At 34.2% G+C, this 23350-nt stretch overlaps 1 protein-coding gene across 1 annotated transcript in view; it reads right to left on the bottom strand.

The window, feature by feature from the left end:
• The window catches only part of LOC143153262 (vasoactive intestinal polypeptide receptor 2), a 56027-nt gene that overhangs the window by 26975 nt on the left and 5702 nt on the right, over positions 1-23350 (bottom strand). Inside the window, exon 2 of the mRNA XM_076324260.1 lies at positions 243-322. Within this exon, the coding sequence (XP_076180375.1) occupies positions 243-254 (12 nt within the window). The 5' untranslated portion in view covers positions 255-322. The remainder of the gene's footprint in view (positions 1-242; positions 323-23350) is intronic.

Raw genomic sequence — 23350 nt, forward strand, 5'->3', positions numbered from 1 at the left:
TGAAACTTGACATGTGTCATCTAGACAGATTGGAAATTAATCGTGGAAAAGTACACGGTGAAAGAACGCGTGAAAATTATTCAGGCGTATTACGAAAAATTGCGATCTTTAATGCTAACGATTCGGGAACTTCGTAATCGTTTCCCTCGAAATTATGTGCTTGTACTTTTAAATAAAAAAAAAAATATCAAGATTACTCAAACCGTTTGAGTTTTATTCAAAAGGGAAGAATATACACTCACGTATGCATCCATTTTGTCACTTTGCTGTTCTCCACGGTGTCGTGCGTATAGTTGCCTTCAAGTGGTTCACGCTCGGCGACCTGAAACAGATTATGTTTCGTTAATTAGTTATTCGATGCTACGTATCAACTTTGACAAAAAGAACTTTTAAACCCCCTTGACTCCATGGAACATTTTATTTCAATTTTCATCTGTTCCACTCATTAATATGTAAAACGAAAGTTTGTAGAATTTAAATGTTGCCACTGCCCGAATCAACTGTTTTACAATTTGCACGTTTTTACAGAAAAATGAAATTGATATACGGTACAACCTGTTATATTTTTTTGGTTGAAAATTTTAACTGCAGCTTTTGAGTATAATCGACCAAGTCTAATAATATTGTTCTACCGTACATATTCAGGTTAATGGAAACATCAGGTAAACAAATTTCTTGACTTTCATGAATAATTCTGTAATACTGTTTACTCCTTTATTTCATTTTTACATATGTATGCATAAACCACAAATTGTGGTATAATGATTTTTTGTCGGTGCCATCATGCGATTTGAGGGGGTGAAATTACCCCTCAAATAAAACGCATATTTTTCTTTCTCGTGACAAATCTTTTTCCCGAGAGAATAGAAAGTTCGATAAAGTTATCAGCATCAATCTGATTTATCTGTGTAATTTAATGTTAAGATAGGGCTTCGTGCAATATCTTATTTATCGAATGGTTTGTGAAATAATCTAATAAGATAACACTTCAAGTAATAGATGTATGTTATTGTTATTGTGATTCAAGTCATCGATTAATTTTTACGAGTTTCATACTTGTAGGTAAATACGTACTGTCTTGTTTAAATAATTCAAATTATTGCTTTCCCCTTGAAATTTACGGTGGACAACTAAAAAGTTTACGCACCTACTTGCTTCATTACACCAAATATGAAAATTCAATGCGGAGCATAATTAATCTCTACTACTAAATATTAAAATCCACAAAAAATTCTTCAAGAAAGAATGTAGAATATTTAAATACGTTTTAAAAGTTCATTTTCATGTGTAGTATTCTTCCTGCTAGTAGGATTATGTTCGAGTATATTCCTTCTTCTATTTGTAAAGTATAAATAATAGGATAAATTACACCTATCTCTAAACATCAATTTTATCATTGAACGAATAGTTCCATTAGTCGAATAACTTTTCACCATTTGTCCCCTGTTCATTCCCAAATTAGGATTCTCCGAATATTGCTTCAGGACCCGAAGTTTAGAGTTAATAATCAAATTGGTCTACGAAGTAATGAACGAAATCACGATTTCGCAAACTGATGACGAGATGGAAAGGTGAAGTGGCCCTGCCACGCCCTTGTTTGCCATTTCATTAGTCTCATATTAGCTGCGACGAGTTGACCCTCCCCTTCTAGGTTCGTAGTTCCAACCCTTCGTCATCACCTTCGAGTTATTACCCGGCCAGGATCGTTTATTTCACTCAATTAATTGCATGTTTATTTACCTGTTCCATTGTTCTGCTTGTAGACACAATTGTTAATGAAATGTCCAAGTTTGCTATTTTACAATCAGGCGAGATAGAAAATCTTTATTTTCATATTATAAAAAGGGGGAATTACTATGAAAGATTATTTAGGGATTATTTAGTTTTTTCTTATATCCTGTATATGTAGTAGAGAATTCTCGAACAATTGTAGATTCATTGATCTCTGAAGCAAGAATACTATAGACGTGGTACGACGACAGAAATTTTAATAGAAATATATATTTGTCTCATTTCATTTTATTGTAAACTATCTTTAGGAAGGCCTAAACTTAACTACAAATAAATAAATACAACAATATGATTATATAGTATTTTATGAAAGTAAAGATGAAATTAAATTCGCAAAATAAAAAGTAGCGTTGGAAGAAGTATTACGGAAGTTAAAAGATTACATAATACCAGTACTTAAGTATTCGAGTAGCTTTTGTACCGATTAAGAATCCGAACCTTTGTGATATTTGTATAGTGCGATGAGCACTAGTCACGTTCTTTAAATTAACCGTGTGGAAGCAGTGATTCACGAGTAACTCTATTCAAGTACTCAAATATTGAAAATTTATTCGTAGTATTTGAATAGCTATAAATATTCGAATAGTTCCAGTCCTGTGTACGATAAATTCTACAACAGCTACGCACACTTTGTAACGTTCAAACAGTGGTATCAACCATAGTTGTATAACTTATCCAACGAAGAATCGTTACGTTTGTAACTCCCATTAGTGAACGCTTTCGCTAAAATCTTATGTAAGCGCATCCATTTACCGCGATTCACGCTTTGACGATAACACGCAATGTATGGAACGCGCTGCGAACCACTAGATCTCTGTCGCCAATTGCGCGGGTACCCGATTTCCATTTTTGAAACCGTTTCCGATCGAAAGCAAGAGTTTGAAACCAAATACTGTTGTAACACACCGTTCCAAGGAATATCATCGAACAATTTCAAACTTATCGAGATACGCGACCACTTTATCGATACATATCAATTATACGAAATTTGATACAGTAATGTCTCGCGTCCCGCCAGATTCACCTCGTTTTATGATCGTCGTTATCCCCACTAAGGGGACCGCCATCGGAACTAGTGAAGCGTGAAATACGACACGAGCCAACTGCTACTTTGTAATCGGCTGTCGCGTCGGCTAGTATTTAAAAACCACAGACTCGATAAAAGACAAAAGTTTCATTCCATTCTTATGTGAATGTTAATTTCATTCTTACGTTAAATATTTGTAACTATTCTTGAATATTCGTAACGTATCGACGAGATGTTTCTGATGAAAGTAAGATCAAACACGATGCAATTTAGATGATTTTTATTATGATCGATTGACTCTGTAGCTGCATACTGGAAAGACGACTCCTAGGTGAACCATAAATCTACCAAAGGAGTCAATTTGACCTATTTCAAATTTCTTTTTAAAATTATTCAATTATTAACGGTGGTTTTGCGCAAAATGTTGGGTAACAATTATCGAAATGGAGAACTTGTTACATTTCTAAATTAATTTGCCTTTTCCCTTTTCAATGTAGAAGTTACGTATGCGGTTTAGTACAACTAGATAACAATAGTAATTTTATGACGAAAATAATAGTCTCGTAGTTACTTTGAAAATTATTTACTACAATACAAAGCATTCGTACGAAATTATTGGATTTCAAAATTAACTTTGCGAATGTATAAAATTAAACCTGAAGATATTGAGATACGTATAGATATGATAATTCATTTAACTGTATTCAAAAACAACTTCGTCGTTGATAAATTTTCTAAACTATTAATCACCTGATGTTCGACATATACGCCACTGCGAATTGTCGTTCATCGTTCAGCATCTGTTCATGAGAGTACGTGGCATATGTCAATAACCTATTCATCCCTCGGTCTAGTCATTAAACTATAGAAAGCGAGAAAACACTGAACCATCTCTACTATTAAAACATCCTCAAAATGCATCGACGATGACATATATATGCACCTATTATTCCATTGACAGGAATTCACAGAGTAGTACAATATTCGTGCAGGACACTTGATATTAACATATGCCAAATGCATACTTACGTTAATAAACGATAGAAATTTATAAATATTTATATTCTAAACGATAGATAATTATATTCCAAATGTTTTTCGGTTACATCTTCCTCCTTCTTTCCTTCGATCGCTTTCGTAAATGATTTAGTTCGTTCGATTTTGAACAAATTCTTCAGTGATTTCTTTTGCATTTTTTTTTAACCTTGCATAGTTACGAACACGAGGCCTCTTTTAGACAGGCTTGCTCAATTTAATGTTGTTTAATATCGAAATCAAGAATTTATTTTTACAAGAACACACGAGAGATGCGGATCACCACACGCAGCGAAGATGGATGCTACGCGCCTCGAGGCGCGAATCTACCGAATTGCATTCTCGCACAGATTTGCACAGCCTTGCAGCGATGCTACGTGCAATTATATGACGGTATTCAGCCAGTCTCGAGCAACTTGAATTCGTCATATATTACGAAGTGATCCTGTTTCGATACTACAAATGTTCCTATTCATCGTTACTCAAACGTTACATTGTTCTACATAGGTTTTTAAATTTGTTTCGAAGTCAATTCTGTGCAAAAAAAAAAATTTATAGTTACGTTTCGAGAAAACATCGATAAGATAGAAATATTAAAATGTGTGATCTTGAAAACAACGATTCGTCAATATCCAACCCGGTCGAAATAAAATAATTGATAAATAAGGAAATTCACCTTTTTGCGATAACAATGACACGTGCCTCTTAGACTCAATTTACCACAGCCCTCACAGTGATGAATTACCGATCCGTATATTTATTTATGATTAGTTCTCGCACCGAGGGAACCTCGATAGCAGGACGAGCACTCCTGTCATTTTTAGCTTTTAATTCGTAATTTGTTTTCCGCCAGGAGAAATCGGAATCTTTTCGTTGGAATGAATATGCATCGCGTTCGAGGCTCGTGGAATCCGCTTCGCGCACGAGTTCAGCTGCGAGTCCTTTGAGGAGCTTTCCGTGTTCCTGGTTTGGGATTTAACAAGCTTCCGGAACACGCTTCGATTCGTCTCGCGTCGGTCCGAAAAGGACCGTGCGGTTTTCGACAAAGAAACCAAGACGCCGAGGTGCATCGAAATTGCAACGAGCCAATTTCCTTTCTGTGTGTAACTTCTTCCGAAACCGCGAACGACTGACACAGGACCTCGGAGTTCTCGAATCGAAGAGGGACGCAAAGTGTACTCGATTTTATTGGTAAAGAGGATAAAGACATCGACCAAAGGAATAGAAATAAAATAGAAACCGTTCTCGTTGGTTGGAAACAATTTAATTACGTTGTTTCCAGCGGTATGTCATTGACGGTGGTGGATGGTAAGAAACAATGTAAAGGACAGCGTCGGATGCACGTAAATGGAAATAATAATAAATCGTTTATTAAATTCGACGAAGAGTCGGTACATTCGTGATGGTCTTCGAGAGTAACAACAGGATTGAAACTTGTTTCGATATCGATGGATACAGTTGTATCTCCTCGAACGATCCGAGACCCATCGGAACAGCTATCGTGTAGATACAATTGAATTACTATTTTTATTGACGAAGCTCGAGTATGTATAATTCAAGTGTGTATACAGCAAAGTAAGTTGAACAGTAAATATATCAATTTCATCACGACTCGTTTCCGAATTTAAATATTATAATGTTGGGGGATATTTGCACGACAAATTTATGAAAAGAGAAAACAATTTGATGTCACAGAAAGAATTAATAACTTGTATTTTAATTAAGTGGGAATTATTGAATCAAAATGTTGTAAAAGAAATTTGTTGAAAAAAATTGAAGAATTGAAAAAAAAGAAAAGTGAAAGAATTGAAAAAAAAAAGAATATCATATTAAATGATACTTGATGTTTGAACTGTGTCGATACTGCCAAAAATGTCAACAAGTACATCTCGCTGATATCAACGCCAACTTATTTTAATATTTTTTGATACCTGAAAGCAATTAAAAAATCGATACGTATCGGTACTAATGAGTACACCATTGAATTGGTCATATCGCTGTACAAGAGTCACTTCTAAGGAGGAACGTTGACTTTTAGGTTTCTCATTCCAAACAACATCTTTTTCGGTTAATATCGATAAATTATTTTTGTTAATCAACATCAAACTCAAGACGTATTTTTTTCTAGTATATCATGATTTACACAGTGGAAATTAAATGCCTTCTGTAATAAGAGGTACTTTATTGAATAAAACTATATTTACTACCGTGGTAGATAAACAAAGGAACACAAGAAAGTAGGGAAAGTAAAGAGTAATTAACTGTATGCATTAATAATACCCCCAACCAATCAAGCTCCACCAAAGAACGACTTTCGCGAATGAAAAACTTCAAACGCGTTTATCTCGAGACTATTTCTCCATCGCGTTGACAGAATATCTCGAAAAGGACTAATTATAATTACTAAATTTGGTTGTGCAAAAAGAAAGTAGACAAAGCGAATGATTAATGAAATTTTACTTCGAAACATTACCATTTTAATTATTTTTTATATTTTCTTTGTGTTGGGGGTTCTAGTAACAGAACAACTCTTATATATTTAATCGTTTCTTTTTTCTTCTGTGTTTCTAACAATTCAATCGATTGAATCGTATCTATGCAACAAGTTAGTATGCACTGGGAGGTTTTGCATAGGTTCGTATACCACTTACAAAATTATATGTATATAAATTCGACCAGCAGTTTTTTCGCAAACCAGAAATATTTGAAAAAAGTGAAAAAAGAAAAAGTTTTAATACTCTTTGTACACTGTACGATGATAAACACTAATTTTTGATATGCACAAATGTTTTCATCCTTAGAACCGCTTCCTATCAGTTTCCTATCAGTTTCATCGCTACGATCGAGCGATCGCTTCGTGAAATAAATTTTTAATTTTTCAGTACCCTCGAGAGGAACGGAGGATTGAATGACTATCTTAGAAGTTTCATCCTGTACGTTTATCAGTATTCATCGTCTTTTACGTTCTCTTTGTATCGTGGTAGATATTTCACGGACAGAGAAATGTTTTAGAGCCCGTAAGCCCGTCTCAAAGACTTCCGGTCGGAGGAGACGAACGAAGAACCATTTCCCTCGCTCGAGTGTCGTCGAGCTTCTCGCAAGGACTTGACGCAGACAGGTACCGTAAAGGCCGGCTGTAAAGCCAAGGTACTAACGTAGGTCTGTAAACGACAATGAATCACAAATAAATCTCGTTTTATCCGAGGGATTTGCTACGAGTGGATTCACGAAGCCGCGGACAGGGCACACTTCAGGGATTTCGTCGCGTGTTGCAAGACAAAATAGGTCATGGGCTGTGCATAGCCGACACGCGCGGATATACCAGCTGCACTTTAGCAGCCATAACCACACGCCCGGCTGCGCGAAACTAAATCCGTTCGACCGTTGCCATTTACGTGAATTCGGGACCGGGAACAAGCTAACTCTACGAGCGATTGGCCATTTACGAGAGAATCTATCCTTTTATCTTTGCTTCTCACGGAACGAGCACATGAAATTTCTAGTACCGCGAGTCGACTGTTTCTCGATCACTCAACATTCTTGGAGTCTAAAATTCGAAATTAAATCCACCTTTAATCGTTGTCGTTGATATGAAACCGGGACGAGAATAAGGTAACTACTCTGCATCCATTGACCATTTAAGAGAGAATCTATCTTTCTATCTTTTAAAACCATCTACCAAGTGCTTCACGATCACCTAACAAAGCTAGAATTTGAAATCCGAAATTAAATCCACCTTTGACATTTTTCGCTGATATGAAACTGGAACCGAGAATAAGATAATTTTACGAACGGTTGTCCGTTTAACACTAGAGCCACCGACAGTGAACGTATTTCTATTTGCACCAGACCACATACTACGCGTTGCTGAAAAGGTGATTAAGAGAATCCCACAGAAGCGAGAGGTGTACTCGACTTGCCTCGCTTAACCCGACCTATTGAGGCTCCTTTAGCTCCTTATTTTAGGATCTTAGCGAGACACGTGCAAACATCGTTCGTCCAGGATCGTTTCACTTTATCCCCATGAGTTTCAGTTGTATTCGCTCTCTTTGTCAAGCGACGCGTTAGTAGATGCGATCGCTTTAGCCGATAACTCGAAAATGCATGCGAAAGGGAATGAATTGTTGAAATACGAGCAATGAGACCTGCATATCTTCCAGCAATGTATAGTAAGTATCTTTCAAATGAAGAAGGGAAGAAGACAAATAAATTTACGAATATAATAATTTTCTTATTTTCATAATTGTCACCGAATATTTTGGCGAAAGCATCGTTGGTAATCGAATATTTTTAAAAAGAAGCACGGAAAGGGTCAAATTTGATAGTTTAGTTGATCAAATCGTCTTGGTAGTCTTGGTAGTAATTATATAAAAATTTCTGCGGAAACTATGACAAAATTCCATGAAAAATTCTAGTACTCGACCTGTATTTGACTCTGTAAGTGACCTCTTGCGCGTGTCGGAGGAAAAATGTAAAACACCGACGATAATACTTTTAAAACAAAATATACAGTAATATAATATACAAAATATACAGTAAAACAGTAATATAACTAATCCAGTAGTTCAGATAATTGTAATTAAATGTACAATTAGTCGGTCGCATTTGTTTCTTGGTCTGATCAACCGGATACCCTTGTTCCATTTTCAAAATACAACGCAGTATGATAAATCGCTCTCGTCAAAATCCGCGGACGTGTGTTCTCGTCAAGTATCGACAGAAAATAGATTGAAAATTTTTCCCAACGATCCTCGTTTATGAACGAGAACTGAAAAGAATGCTCCTGGATAAAATTCAAATTTCGAGATCAGATTTTTTAAACGGTAATTTCACTGTTGATCTGAATGTTGTATTAAACCAATTAACGATAGCCTTACTATTGTAAAAATAGCCTTACTATTGTAAAAATACATTTTAGAGGCAAAAAAACGGATTTATGTTAGATCGTGAACGTCGCTCATTGTCAGAGATATTATTTATAGTTCCTTCTAATAGACAGAATGCAGTAATTGTTCGTCCAAATACATTTACCCAATACTGTACGAGAAACGCATATTTGTTTTAATTTATTACTATCAACGGAAGCAACTTGGAATATCAAAGATACATATTATTTTAAATCGTTTCTCGAATTTTACTTCACTACGACAGGATCGTGTCACGACTTCCAATGACAGTGAATGTGACGTCATTTGACATCGTTGAAACTAAATCGATCGAATAAACGAAAATTGCTGCGCAGTAGAAACTATAATATATAGCAACATTGTCGCGATATATTTTCAAAGATTTTCTACCGCTTGTATCCAACTATGTATACTTTATAATGTGCTGTATACTTCTAAAAAATTATGCTATGGCGGAATAATTAATTACAAACAATTTCCTTATATTTTGCTTATATTTATAGCAAAAAAATTATACAAATATATTTAGATGTATTTTATCTATTATAATTCTTGAAAATACTCTGTAACTTATTTTTTAAATTTCAAAATTAAACTTCACCGATAAATGATCGAACTTTTGAAAAATATTTTTCAATATGTTCAAATTTTTCCTCTACCTTAACCATACTCTTTAGGTCACGTGAAAAGCATTCTTTGAACCACGAACTTGTAGCCAGAGATTCACGGATTTTATAATTTACGAATTTGAGAATGAACACAGAGATTACTGTTCGAGTATGCATCTGTCTCCAGTGTACAGTTGTTTTAAATTATCGTGGAAACCATCTCGGTTCCCATTTTTCTCGATGCATCTCCGTGTCACGGTAACTTCTTTATGTTCAGACCCTTATTATCCGTAAACGAGTGGGATCTTGTTACGTGGGGCTCGCGTGAGCCAATTCCTGCGCCGATATCTTATTCGCAAGGTACACATGCGAATCTCAAAGGTGAGGCGATCATCCTGAGCAACGTCGCGAAATTACATTGTCATTAAGATAAAAAAAACATCTTGGTAAGGTTCAATGTCTATTTATTTCCACGAGAGATTTCAGTGATTTCCATTCCTCGATAAAAGTAGCTGAAAATATATCCAACGAATATGAACGAACGAAGTAAGACAGCGAGCCCAAGTTTTTGCTCCGGATCTAGTGACTTTGCTTCAATATCGTTAATTAAGATGCAGTCGATGTCCCGTATCGACCATTATAGTAATTCTCGTTTTCAAGCAACACGATCGAGCCCACAAATATACCGATACAATTTGAGGGTACTATTTAAGAATGTCGCTATCGAGAATCGAGACTTTAATTAGAATCTAAATCCAGTCTGAATTTTTTTAAGGGTGTTTCTTTGTAAAAAATTTACAATAATATGAAACTTAAATATATAGTAAAGTTTCCTCGAATGTATACTATTTTGTTATAAATTATCATTTAAGGTTAGTTCCAAGAAGATCAAAATATTTGAAACGTCATCCTTATTCGTGTTAATAAATTTCTAACCGTTTATTGCATCCGAAGCCAACGTTTCGGTAAATGTTAAGTTTACTTCCTTCGATGATTTTCCATCGGTTTTTAATCGAAATGTATTTTGCGTTAGTGAAAATTACTAAGGTTAACACCATCTTCCTAGGTTGTTCCCTGGTTTACAGCATTCCTCGGGCAAAAGAATACGTAATTGAGGACAGATTAAGGTTCAGCAACCCCCCATGGTTCCAGAAATAAACGCGGACAAGTAGGCGAGAGGGAAGGTTGTTTCGAACAAATGCACCGTAACAAGCATCAACTATGACCGATGAGCGATATCTTCGTCAAACCGTGTCTAGTTTTATGACTGCACCGTGCGTTGGATCCATTTCCAGCTTCTAAATTCGCGACACTAAAACTGTAACCGATCCTCGTGAGGAAATTGATATTTTTACGGAACCTTTCGATAGTTTATAAGAAGTGATAAAAATAGTAAAGCCGATCGACAGAAATGATCGTTTCCCTCGAGGGAAAAGAACAATGAAATTTATTTTAAAGCGTCGCGTGAGACCGAATACTTTAGTTTTTATTCGCGTGTCTTTTCAGCTTTTATTTTTTCATTCTTCTCTTGCTGGAAATAGATTTAGTACCATTGATCGTCATCTCGTGATATCCGTATAACTTTCGTAAATCGATGAGACGAGGCTATAAATTAGCGATCAATTTACGAATAGGCAGTCTGTTGATTCATTGTGGTGTAATATAACTAAAAACGAAACAATTTGAAACAGTGGCTTTCTTTCGAAAAATCATCTATTCCGTATTTAATAGCGATCGAATTTCATTGTATGCAGTTATTTCCTATGCAACCTGCACTCGACTTTCGCTATCGATTATAATTTAAGAACGAACACCTCGAGGAGAATAAATTACTCCCGGAAATTACTTTATTTCTCATCGAGGATTAGAATTACCATAAAAGAAAATTAACATTATTTCGTTGAAAATCCACGCCCGGTATAACGATTCGACGTTCCTATTCATGGCAATTGGGATGGCCCATTTACGTAGCTTTTGCATATTCATTGGGAATATTTAGTCAAACGCAACGACCAAATGAATTCGTAAAGACTGTCGAGAGGACGAAAATGCTTTTATTCTGTGCTAGTTTCGTGAAAATAATTACATTAACTGCATTAGTTTCGTAACAATACAATTTTTGGTGGGGATGATTACGATAGAAGAATACGGAAAGGTAGACAGTTACGAACTGCAATTTATTACGCGGCGATAGCTATGCAATTTTCCAACCGGACACTTTTATTCGATGCATCGGATGAATTGGAGTCAGAGGACAGTTTGTAAGCTGGAATTTAAAAAAGAAATGAAATTTTGTTTTCGAACGATACAATATTCCTTTGTATTAACATTTCTGTAGTAACATTCGATGAAAAATGTTTCAAACAGAAGGTAATATAATACAATAATTACATTTTCACTTTTTTTATCAAAATACAGTCATCTTGAGCTTTTTAACCGTAATATACAACGTTTGACCATATTGTACGAAAGTCTATTAAATACAGAATAAAAAGTTATTAAGGCACAATTAATTTTTTACACGGGGTGAAAAATTAATAGCTGTCGAGATATTCTTTAGTTGATTTTTAATTCAAAAAAGGTTCAAGATTTTACACTTTAATATTACTAAATTTCATTACGACAAAAGTGTTAATCACGTTTGTGTCGACTGATGATTATTACTACGGAATTGATTCACACAGCAATAACATTGAATATTTAAAAGTATTATAAATATACTTCACTGAGAATATCTCGGTAACTATTATTTTTAAACCTATGTACATTAATAATTTGTTCTTTTATATTCGATAGAGTACAGAATGATATAATGTTGCACATTTACAGTTAAGAAACTTGAGGTAATTTTGCATCTTGATAAAAATGTATAATTAACCGAATCGTAATATGTATATAAATATATGTATATAGGTCATGCATTATGAATATCCTTCTCAACGGTGTTCAAAGCAGGCATTGCATAAAATTTAATCGACCCCAAATTGTATAAAGCGTGTAATCAAATCGTATGTAATTCGAAATTGAAAAGTAAATTTCATTCCTACTATTTTTTTGGGGAAATTCGGTAGTGCAAAAATTGTTCAAACGACTTTTTATCCATTTAATACGAGATACCCTGCGTTTGAACGAAGGAAGCAATATTTTCCATTAACAAATAGATGAAATTCTCATCTCGCCGTACTTTTTCATCACGGTTCAACCGTATTTGTTACATTTTTCCCGAAAATACGCACGCGTAAAAAAATTTTCCGCTTATTTGCATACGCCGTGAATAATATTCTGCCTCTGCATTTGCAGGATTTGTGTGCAATTATTGCGTGGATTATTATTTTCAGAATTTTGCACGCGAAAGACAGCGTGAACAAAGGCTCGTGAATTGTAGCTAACAATAAAATTGGAAGACTTTACAAATTCAGTACTATTTTATTTATTTAATTTTGCTCCATGTAGAATATTTTTCGAAAAGCAACTTGATTCTCATGTAACCCAACGAATTAATTACATCATTTACGTATTTTCGACTTCAGAAAATACGCTGTGAAATCAATTATTTTAAATTCTATTTTTAAAGTTGATACGGACAAATTAAATTTCTCTAACATATTCTGAAATTTTATACCCGAAATAATATTTAACGAAGATAAAACAGTAAGCTATTTATCCTCCTGTAATTTACTGATTCGATAAATCACCATTTAACAGCGTCAGAGGAATATTGAAATTTATTTGAAAAACAGTATAAAATATAGGTACGTATCTAACTGTAGAAACATTCTGTTTGCAATATTACTTTACATTATTATATCCCTTTATCTTAGTATGAATACGATGGAGAGAGAAAATTTGAAATAAAATATTTATTTTACGTTTATATGAATGTTGTAGATCAATAAAGTTACATAGAAAATAACAAATTATGAGATATAAAAATATTGCATAAATAAATTTAACTGATTTGATTGAGAAAACATTTAAACTATCGCCAAGAGTTACCTGAAATAAACAATTCTTATGACATCGTAAATAACGTACACTTGGTTTTATTATTATCATTGATTATCAGTTTGTCACTGATAACAACAATTTATCAGATTAAGGGTTCCGCAGAGTTCAATTCATTTATCAAATTTAAATAGCGTTAAAAATGTAGCTTAATATTTATGCAATATGTTAACAACTTCCATTGCTTCAAATTGCTTAGATACAACCGAAAAATTCAAACGCTTAATTACTAGTGTCTGTTTCAAATACCTATTTCTCCCAAGCATGGTGTTTAATTTGCTCGGTTAATCATGGGTTACTCAATGAGAAAGAGGAAGTCGTTCGACCGTTAACAGGTGGTCGCGCAGGAATTAATTAAGGACTGTGAGTGTCGAATCTTGTTAATTACACCTTCAGCAATAGTCGGATAATTTTGTACTAATTATTTGATCGGAAAGATTTACGACACAATCTCTTTTGGTAAGTTTTAATATCGTAAATTATTGACGATTACCAATTTTTGACCATAAAGTAAAATGAAATTGTACCAGAAGATTACATAATCAATTTGAATTAAGTGCTCGGAAAATTTGAATTAAGTGCTCGGAAAATCTGAATTAATTGCTACAATATTTGTTATACCTCTAAATGTTAATTAATAAACATAAGACTAAGATGGATTTTGTGCATTTATGGTGTATATTAAAAATTTAAAACGGATTGGGACAACCTTTTAGTAAATTAATGTAACAATATTAATATTTGTTGTGCATATATGCTGCATATATATTTTATGCATACGCCATAAATGCATAATATTTCCAGTCCGTTGTTTAAAAAGAATCGATTAATCTTCACTGAAATTTTTTAGTTTTTCAAGAACCACTATACACGAATAAAAGAAAACATTGCCTCGAGCGTTGTGAAAATGATTGAAAATGTTTACCAAGGATAGCTTCTGAAGCAACACCTGTCGCTGAATTTCATTCCTAAAGCAACCTACAAACGCTGATACATTTTGCGATGTAGGTTTCGATACAAACGGTACGTTCAAGTTTCGATAAAATAAAACGCTGAAATAAAATACGATGACGTATTATGAATATCGACTTTCATATGTCACACAACCTACACTGCATTACTTTCAATTTCCAATTTCCGAACTTTATTAATACACGCATGCACTTATAAACGTGTTATGTTCATACGAATGTATGTAAATGTAGGTACTATAATTTAAAAGTTTCCCGACCATTGACTAAAACACTATTAATCTTCAAACTTCTTTTTGAAACGAGATAATTAACAGACCAATTAAATTTTTATTTTCGAGACCTAATTAAATTTCGAGCAAAATCGGTTCATGGGTAACTAAAACCAAATCGGTCAAATTACTATTTTTTGTAGGTTTTTGGTACTGTTGGAATACGATCGTTATTTGTAACATTTAAAACTATGTATTAAATAAATCATAAAGAGAATAAAATTTTCCAAATAAAAGTTTGATAAACCTTTTTTTTATCTTCTCCGATGAAGCAAATATAAAATGAAACTTTATTCGTTCATGTTTGTACCATAGTTTTTTTACCAGAAACACATTGTTATTTGCTGTTATTTAATAAATTAAGCTTTCGATACGTGCAATATTTCTGGAGCGTCGTAAAATATTATACGATGCGCAATATTGAATAAAACATCGCCACATATTTGCATTTGTTGGTTATGTGTGCGAACATTAAATAAACATTAACACATCGTTCACCATTATCACCACTCCCGAATTGACCGATCCATTAGTTTTATCCACGAGGAACGAAAGCCATTCATCGACGCAATATGTGTGCTTCCCTTAATTAAATTAATCGAACAAAAGGTCAGGGCTAAAGAAATTCAATCGAGTTGATCCAAGGTAACTAGACATCCCATAGCGGACGGGACTGCAATTACGGGGTACCATTAATATTGACCCCATGGACCCAAGTTATAGAGCTCGTAACAGGACCGGAATCAAAAATGAAACGAACAGTGACAAACTACCAACTGGACTAAACAGAAATTGTATAATACATCGAAATAACCATGAAGACCAACAGGAAAGACTACTTCGTTGCAAGAGTTGGCCATTTTGAATAATTTCACCATTCTTCTTTTACTATTAACTGTGCAAACGAATTCTGATTAGTTAGAAAACGACAATGGTGACTAATTACCAGTATTCGACAAGCTGTTTTTATTGTCGTTCGACACATGCTTTGAGCCATCTTTAAAATAAACATAATTATATAACCCATATGTTTGAAATTCAAATTATAATTACTAATATGTTTATTCGAAAGATAACTCGATACTTACGAATTGAAATGTCAGTTTTGTAAATTTAAGTTTTGTAAATGTTTATTATATCGACAAGTATACTTTCGAGTCAAAATCTGTGAACGTTTCTTCGTTTCTTTTAGCGACAGTAGAATAATTTTTCACGATTGTTTGTTACGATTCCTCGTTCTGCCGAAAGCCTACGAATCTAATGTGGAAAGATTCATGCGAGATGCACACATCCTCGCAATAAAATAATTTATTTATCCTATCTTACAAAGAACCACAGAAACACTATAATTCAGATCAATTGGCTGATTACACATGAAAAAGATGTCTTACATTATGGAAGAATACGTGACTACTCGGTCGCGTTTTCTTATTTATAATCCGAATAAATTTACTCGAACGAAGTTCCTGTATGTCGAGAACCAATCTGGTGAAACTTAAAGAAACTAATTTATTATCAGTAGTGATGCGAATGACACCGAATCAATACTATAAATACCAGCCCGTAAAGTATAATTCAGTGACAAATAGTATGAAACGCAGAGGTATCGAATAGAATCAGCATCCATTTGGTATCTTTAAGAAAGTATCGATACATACACTTGCAACAAAAATCTGCATACAAATTTGTGCACAGCAATTTTACACGACTATCTGAAATTATTGTGCCAACGTTGTTTCGCTTCGTGACAAGTGATTTCAAAATTATCGATCAAATATGGGATGTAGTAATTGTATTCTTAGAAGAAAGACTAAATACGAATTAAATTTTTCGAAAAATTTCAAAGTTTTCAACTAATTACAGATTATTCGGTTTTACAATTGCGACGAACGTATGTCATATTGCTTAGTGCATTCTTTGTGCGCCGATTTCTTACACTCCATGCATCGTACTCGGTTCTCATTTGGCTTGCTGGAACTATATGAATAGCAGCACGCCAAGCAATAATATTCTTTACCTTCTTCGTCACTATATTCTTCATTTCTGCCCTTGCTCCTGTTTTTTGTAATTTTCTTTTTTCCGAATTCCGATTACGTGTCTTTCTGTTTACTTTTGTCTTTTGTTTTTGTTTCATATTGTACTACGATTCTTTTCTTTTGATAGGTGTCAGTATAGTCGACTTTCGTTTCTTTTTATCTGTGCGAACTCATCATTTATTCGTCCAGTTTTCAGAATTATTATCCTCGTATCCAAGAATTTATTATCATTGTAATGTTACTTTCGACCCGGATCGATAATGTTACAATAATTATTTCTGATAACGTTCTTAAACGTAATTACAAAATTTTTACTAAGAAGGTGATTAAAAATTCTAATTAACGATCAGTATTTTAATTAAAAGGTCAGATCGAAGACTAGAAGAAAAAAGCAAGCATTCACTTGCACAGGGAATATTTATATTACAATTTAAAGCACTAAAAAAATGCTTAATAATATTTTACGATATTAAAAAGTTATTTTGTTCTCAATATTTGTTTATTCGATATTTACAGTGCTAATAATTGGATGCATATACTTCAATCATAATTTGACATCATATATCAAAGATTTCCATTAATAACTATAATAGATTTCAAATTATTGAGTCCTGCGGAACGAATCTAGATTTAATTGCTCAAAGTGCAATCACTCCAATTTATTGACAATATCATGGGACATGAAATATATATTGATATTTTAAAAAAACATATCCAAGCTAGTGCGAATAAGACAATAATATTTTTTGCACGACAATTATATTTTTTGTATCTTTTCGAAAGAATTCAAAATTAAAATTAATTTAAGGTCGATAGAGGAAACCTTCAATTTTGTACAGATACTTGGCTAGAAGTATTAAATACGTGTCTATACTTTCGTGGAAACATCAAAGGTGTACCGATATTCTTGCAGAAGTATCAAATGTATATCGATACCTTCGCAAAATTATCAAATGATTATCAATTCTATTCGATAGATATGTATTTATATATTCAATATCAGATTATCACTATTTAGTAGTCTTCCCATAGTCTACGATCGAACTGATTTCAATTTAGCGGACTAATCGTTCTATCTCAGCGGTATATCAGCGAGAGTGATTTTTCAGTTTTTCGACTTTGAAGTACCCCAAGAAGAAAGATCGTAAAATATTTCAGTGAGATTAGACGCGTCTGTTTTTACAACGTTTCGAAATAAAACGAATGTTCGCGCCTGTACATCGAGATCGATCGTTCACGACTTATATATCACCACGTTCTTTCGTTTCTTCCTCCCTCGTCGACTTAATCTCCAAACAGCGGGAGATTTATTTAATCGAATCACATTTACACTTTTTTGCAATTCCCTTTCAATGAGACTGGAAACTGGCAACTTATCTTCTTTCTTCCATTGTGATTCTCGTTTACATTCCTTTCTGCTCGGTAAAAGTGACGGAGATTTGTAATCCGGCTGGTACCTAACGAAGGATCCTGTCTACAAACTCCCCTAACTTACAAATCTGATTTTAACGAAAATTTTTGTGCGTATAAAGCATACTGGGCCACGTGTAACAATTTTTTTGTTCATTGACGAGACTTATTCCCGAGAGGATAAAATTCAGAGCCGAAAATTCAAGACACTGGCTTCGAAAAGACTTGTTCGTGCTACCCAGAATAGGTGGACGTGCTTGAACTTCTAATTACTAAAACTCGATCGAACTAATCGAGGTGATCGATGATGACTCCAGCGCACTCGCGGTGGTACGAACAAGTTTCTTCGAAGTCCATCTACACACTGTTTAGCCATACCAGCAGTCTCGTTCGTGCGTTGAATCCGTTCTGTTGGTCGTGTTCACACTCGTTCGAAACGTTCAGTGTTATCTATCGGGACCCTTACAGTCGATACTTTTGGGACGCGCTCAATTCCAAAACGTCGAGTTTCGTGACTGCCATCGGCCAGGTAAACGAGAGCTTGTTTAATGGATGGTTTAACGAGCGACAACAAAGAGATATTCCGTGGAATCGATAAGCGAGGCAATAGGACGAAAGTAAAGCCGTCGACGCCACGCTGTCGGCCAGTATTAATTGGTTTACTTCGCAATGTGTCATCCCTTAATTAATACCCTCGAGGACCAACAAAGGCGCGTTGCTGGCTTAATACGATGAGTCACGTGTCACCGAGTCTTGCGGTGGCTCGTGAAGAACCAAGACTCGCAACTTTTTTCGATTGGTGTACAGAAACCACCCCTTCGATCCAATTTTCTGGCGCCTGTTTCTTTCATCGGTGCAAAAGTTACCCCTACCATGTTCTCGGTGTGAAAGGTTGTTGCCTTCGATGCGGTCCCACGAAACTCTCGACAACGTTTCGCTACAGTTGCAACCTTTTCGGAGCAAACATGGTCGATAACTCGTTGAAAATACGCGACCCTTTAAAGCTCTGTTGTGAAATTTCGACAACGAGCGAACCAACGGCGCGAGAGGTAATTTCGAACACCTTTCGAAATAAAATATTAGATTGTGTAATAAGTCCATTCGCATTTTTTTTTCTTTATTAATATTATATACTGTTGATTTTATATAGAACATTCCTGATTAATGTTATACGTGCCATTTTATTCTATGACTTTCTGCCACCTATCGATATTAATCGAAATTGCCACATAAATATTCCTTTACTATAAGATTCATCGTTTCTGTTTTTTATTAAAAGAAATAAGTAATGTATTCTGAATAAGTTGTACCGAAACACCGTGAATTTTATATAGTTCGTTTTCTCTCGTGTATGAACACGAGTTTTGTTTTTCAAAGTCGTTCAAAGGTCAACGTATCATCCATGGTTGAATTTATTTTTCACTAGCTATTATAGATCGTTGCCTTAATGAAAATATTCCACTTAAACAAATTTCAACAATAGGTGCCCTCGTTTGAGCAAACACCCTGTATATTCGAAGATACGATTCGGATTTATGAAACGTAGCTTCAAAAATTTGTTTAACTCACTTCTTACCGATAAACCTTTGCGTTACTGATATACACTGAACAAAGGTATGTTGAACTACATCACTTTCGTTCGTTTATTTTGATTTTTATATTCTGTAAGCAAAAATCGACGAAAAATGTACGATGTTAAGAGATACTCTGGGTGTGGAGAAAACGTCGTCCATCCCTCATTTATTGATGATTCGTAAATCATTTACGTGAAAATGATAACATTCAGCGAACGAAGAAGAAACGGTGACTATACGATCACAGCTGAAGAAACAATTCCTGCTGTTTTGGCTCCTGTTTCATACAACCTCCACACTAGCATTAGACGAATGGAACGAAGATAGTTGCGTATCTAAAACAAGTATTCTACGTATTCTTAGTGAATACAAATTCCATCCGTTCTACGTGTCTCTACACGGAAAACTTCACGGAAACGATTTTCAAAATTGCGTGGGCTTTACAGCAACTTAACACGGATGAATTTATTTACTTTTCTATCTATAAGGAAGTAACGCGTTTTAAGACCTGATTACGTTTGGCTATTAAAAGAAACATTTCTTTTCGGAACATAGACGCGTGTAGAATCGTCTTTCAACGTAAACGCAAATAAATGGCTAAATGGATTATTCATAAAATTTTATACGCATTTCGGTTTTATATTTTCATTTTATAGTTACTCCTTGCATTCTTTTGGTTTCTCCGGTATTCGTTATTTGACATTTTTTTAAATATTTGAAATATATAATAATGGTATTGACAAGAATCAATTTTTACTGTTTCATAATTTTTAAACGATTTTAAAGACGATAATAGACATTTTGAACCTATTATATCAAGAACACTGAAAGATGTCATATGCAGATAAGGTAAATGAAATACGAAGGAAAGAATTCACAGAAGAATTCGTAACAAAAGATCTTGAATTTTAGGAATAAATATTTTCTGACACATGAAAATTTAATAGCCTGGGGATGTAACAGGTGGATGTGTAAAGTGGCTTTTATTCAATGTTAAGCGATCTCCAAGCGGACTTCAGGATTTTCAATTGGTATTTCACTATGGAACTCTATCAGAAATCCCAATTCGATGCAACAAGGTATTGGAATAATTAAATTAGGGAGTTAGACCCGTGGATTTCGAATCGGAAGCTTAACGAGGTGTTTCAAACTCGATTTTGCGTTGGTTCGTCGATCAACAGTTATGAAAACAATTTCTTTGATTAATTCAGAATACAAACGTCAACGCAATATCTGTTTAGGAAACCTTAACAGGTTTAATCTTAACAGAATTATAAAATCTCGACAATTAATATTGCAATTTCACCATGGCTCAATAAATTCATTGTGCCTATTCTACCAGACGAGGTACACAATTACTCAAATTGAAAATGTTATTACACATACAATCATTTAGATATTCGGTGTACCTCTCGCAATCCTATAATTTTAAGTCTTACTTAAATAATTACATACTCGATGTATTTCCCGTATCTATTACTCCGGTAGCGTAAGAATGAAACGAATTTTTTAAAATAAACTCTAAGGAGATCAAGAAAGAAGAATCAGTTTTGGTTCAATAACGACATTGTAAACGAAAACCATTTTTAAATAAACCGTAGGGAGATCAAGGCAGAAGAATCAGTTTTGGTTTAATAACGATACTGTAAACGAAAAAACATTTAGAATGAATAGTACTGTATGGAAAGAAATTAAATTAACAGAGTTCTCGACATCTGCTCGCTACGAACCTTATTACAGAAACCAGAGATAACGAAATAGCAATAGTATACTATTTTCAAAACAGTCAAAGCTTGTTGCCAAGATACACGTTATGGTGTATTCGAAGAACTGTTATAAATATTTTACATTTTTACTTTATTCGATATTTGACAGCAACAGTGGTGATATCGAAAGTGTACAGTAATAAATGGTCTCGATAGGAATAACAACGATGAAAGTAACAATATATCTGCGCCCATACACTGTCCAAAGATACGAGGCACAAAAACTAAATGAAAAAGGTCACGTGATGGAGGCTGTGGAAATAGTTAAGCGGCTGCCGGTCAGGGACGAATTTGTAGTAGGTTTTCACCGAGGGCCCTCGCATGCAACTCAAGGTCGAATTTTAACCCTCGAAGTAAATACTACATGGCAATGAACGTACGCCTGGATCCTTTAGCGTAATGTTTAATGCTTAATGACTTCCAAATGTACACATCATGGTCACACAGAAAGTTTTCTTCCTCTTTTTCCTTTCATTGGCATTAGAAAAGGAAAGAGGACTTTCCCTAAGGGGAAATCTAAAGGAGATCGTGCTAAAGTGCTGGGGAAAATTTCTGGCTATGGTCAACTCTCAAAGTGTGTGTTTGCGTTTTTTACCCTCTTTGTTTAATAAATCATTTAACCGGAAATTACAATTACCTACTTGACGCACGAACGAGTCGTGGAAAATCTAACGTTTTTGTACGTTTAATAGTTTTTTGCGTTCAATCTGCAAAGATCGCTTTCAAGAAACGATCATTTTCGCCAGGATACTCACTTTGAAGTTTCGACAGCGATAATAAATTTTTTTTCTATATTCGTTTCGATAATTAATCCCTTCTGGCACTTCGGACAAGTTTTTTTCTCAACGATTCTCCTTTTTCTGTTCGTAAGGTTATAAAAAACAGATTACAATTACCAAGCAACTCTAGGGACAAAGTGTAGCTACGAGAAATTTTACTAAACATCCTCGAATGATTGTTTCAGCGTCAGCAATCGAGGGTGAACGTTAACGGCACTTCAATTTATGCGAAAGCTTTTAGACCCTTGCTCGACTGTAAAATCGAGTCTGTTGAATTACTTCACATTTGCAATACAGGGTGTTCCATTTACCGCAAGCACTTTACACTCTACTTTCATCTTGAAGTGACCAAATATCGAATTTTTTAACATTTTCGTACGGTTTGCTGTTTGGAATGTACATTGGTGAAATATTACACCGAGATTCAAAGAATCGATAAAGTTACGAGAAGGCAACGTATCGTGATCGGAAAGTTTGAAGTCGTTTTTCTCAAAATCGATCCATCAGGTTCGAAGAAGTGTTATCTCGAAACCAAAAAAAATTCTTCGTCTTGAAATTTTAAAAGTTTGTCGAAAACAAGGATCGAACAAGGACTATAACGAAAACTCCCAAAGTTTTTTGTTATAAATAAAAAAGATGAAAATTTTGTACAACTCTTGACCATTCGACCCTTTCAGTCTCCCTTTAGCTGTGTGACTACAGTTTAGGATCATAATATAAAATATTTCTGTCATATCTGAGAACATATCATTCCTTTTGATTTTGTACAAAATATCATTACAAAAAATGATATTTAAAAAATTTTTTCCGAAAATTTATTGGCATTTACCAACCAAAGCCAAAAGAAACAGTTTACATTATCTACAAGAAGTTTGAAATGCAAATTATCACATATATTTGCAACAAAAGTATAAACAAAATCCTTAAATTTGTTCAAGATATCATTATTTGTTGTCCATTATGCGAAAATATAAAAATAAACATATATTTGTAGCTTTTGTATAATTTGGGATTGGAGCGATTAATCTTAAAATAACATTATTTCGTGAATTTCCAACTTTTGACAGCTATTATAGTTTGACATATACCTAATCTCGCGCTTAATGAAACTTTGTATTTTAAATCAAACTGACAGTATTGACAATTATATTCCAAAAGGAAATAAATTA

This window comes from Ptiloglossa arizonensis, chromosome 12, assembly GCF_051014685.1.
Source record: "Ptiloglossa arizonensis isolate GNS036 chromosome 12, iyPtiAriz1_principal, whole genome shotgun sequence".
In the NCBI taxonomy this organism is placed as follows: Eukaryota; Metazoa; Arthropoda; class Insecta; order Hymenoptera; family Colletidae; genus Ptiloglossa; species Ptiloglossa arizonensis.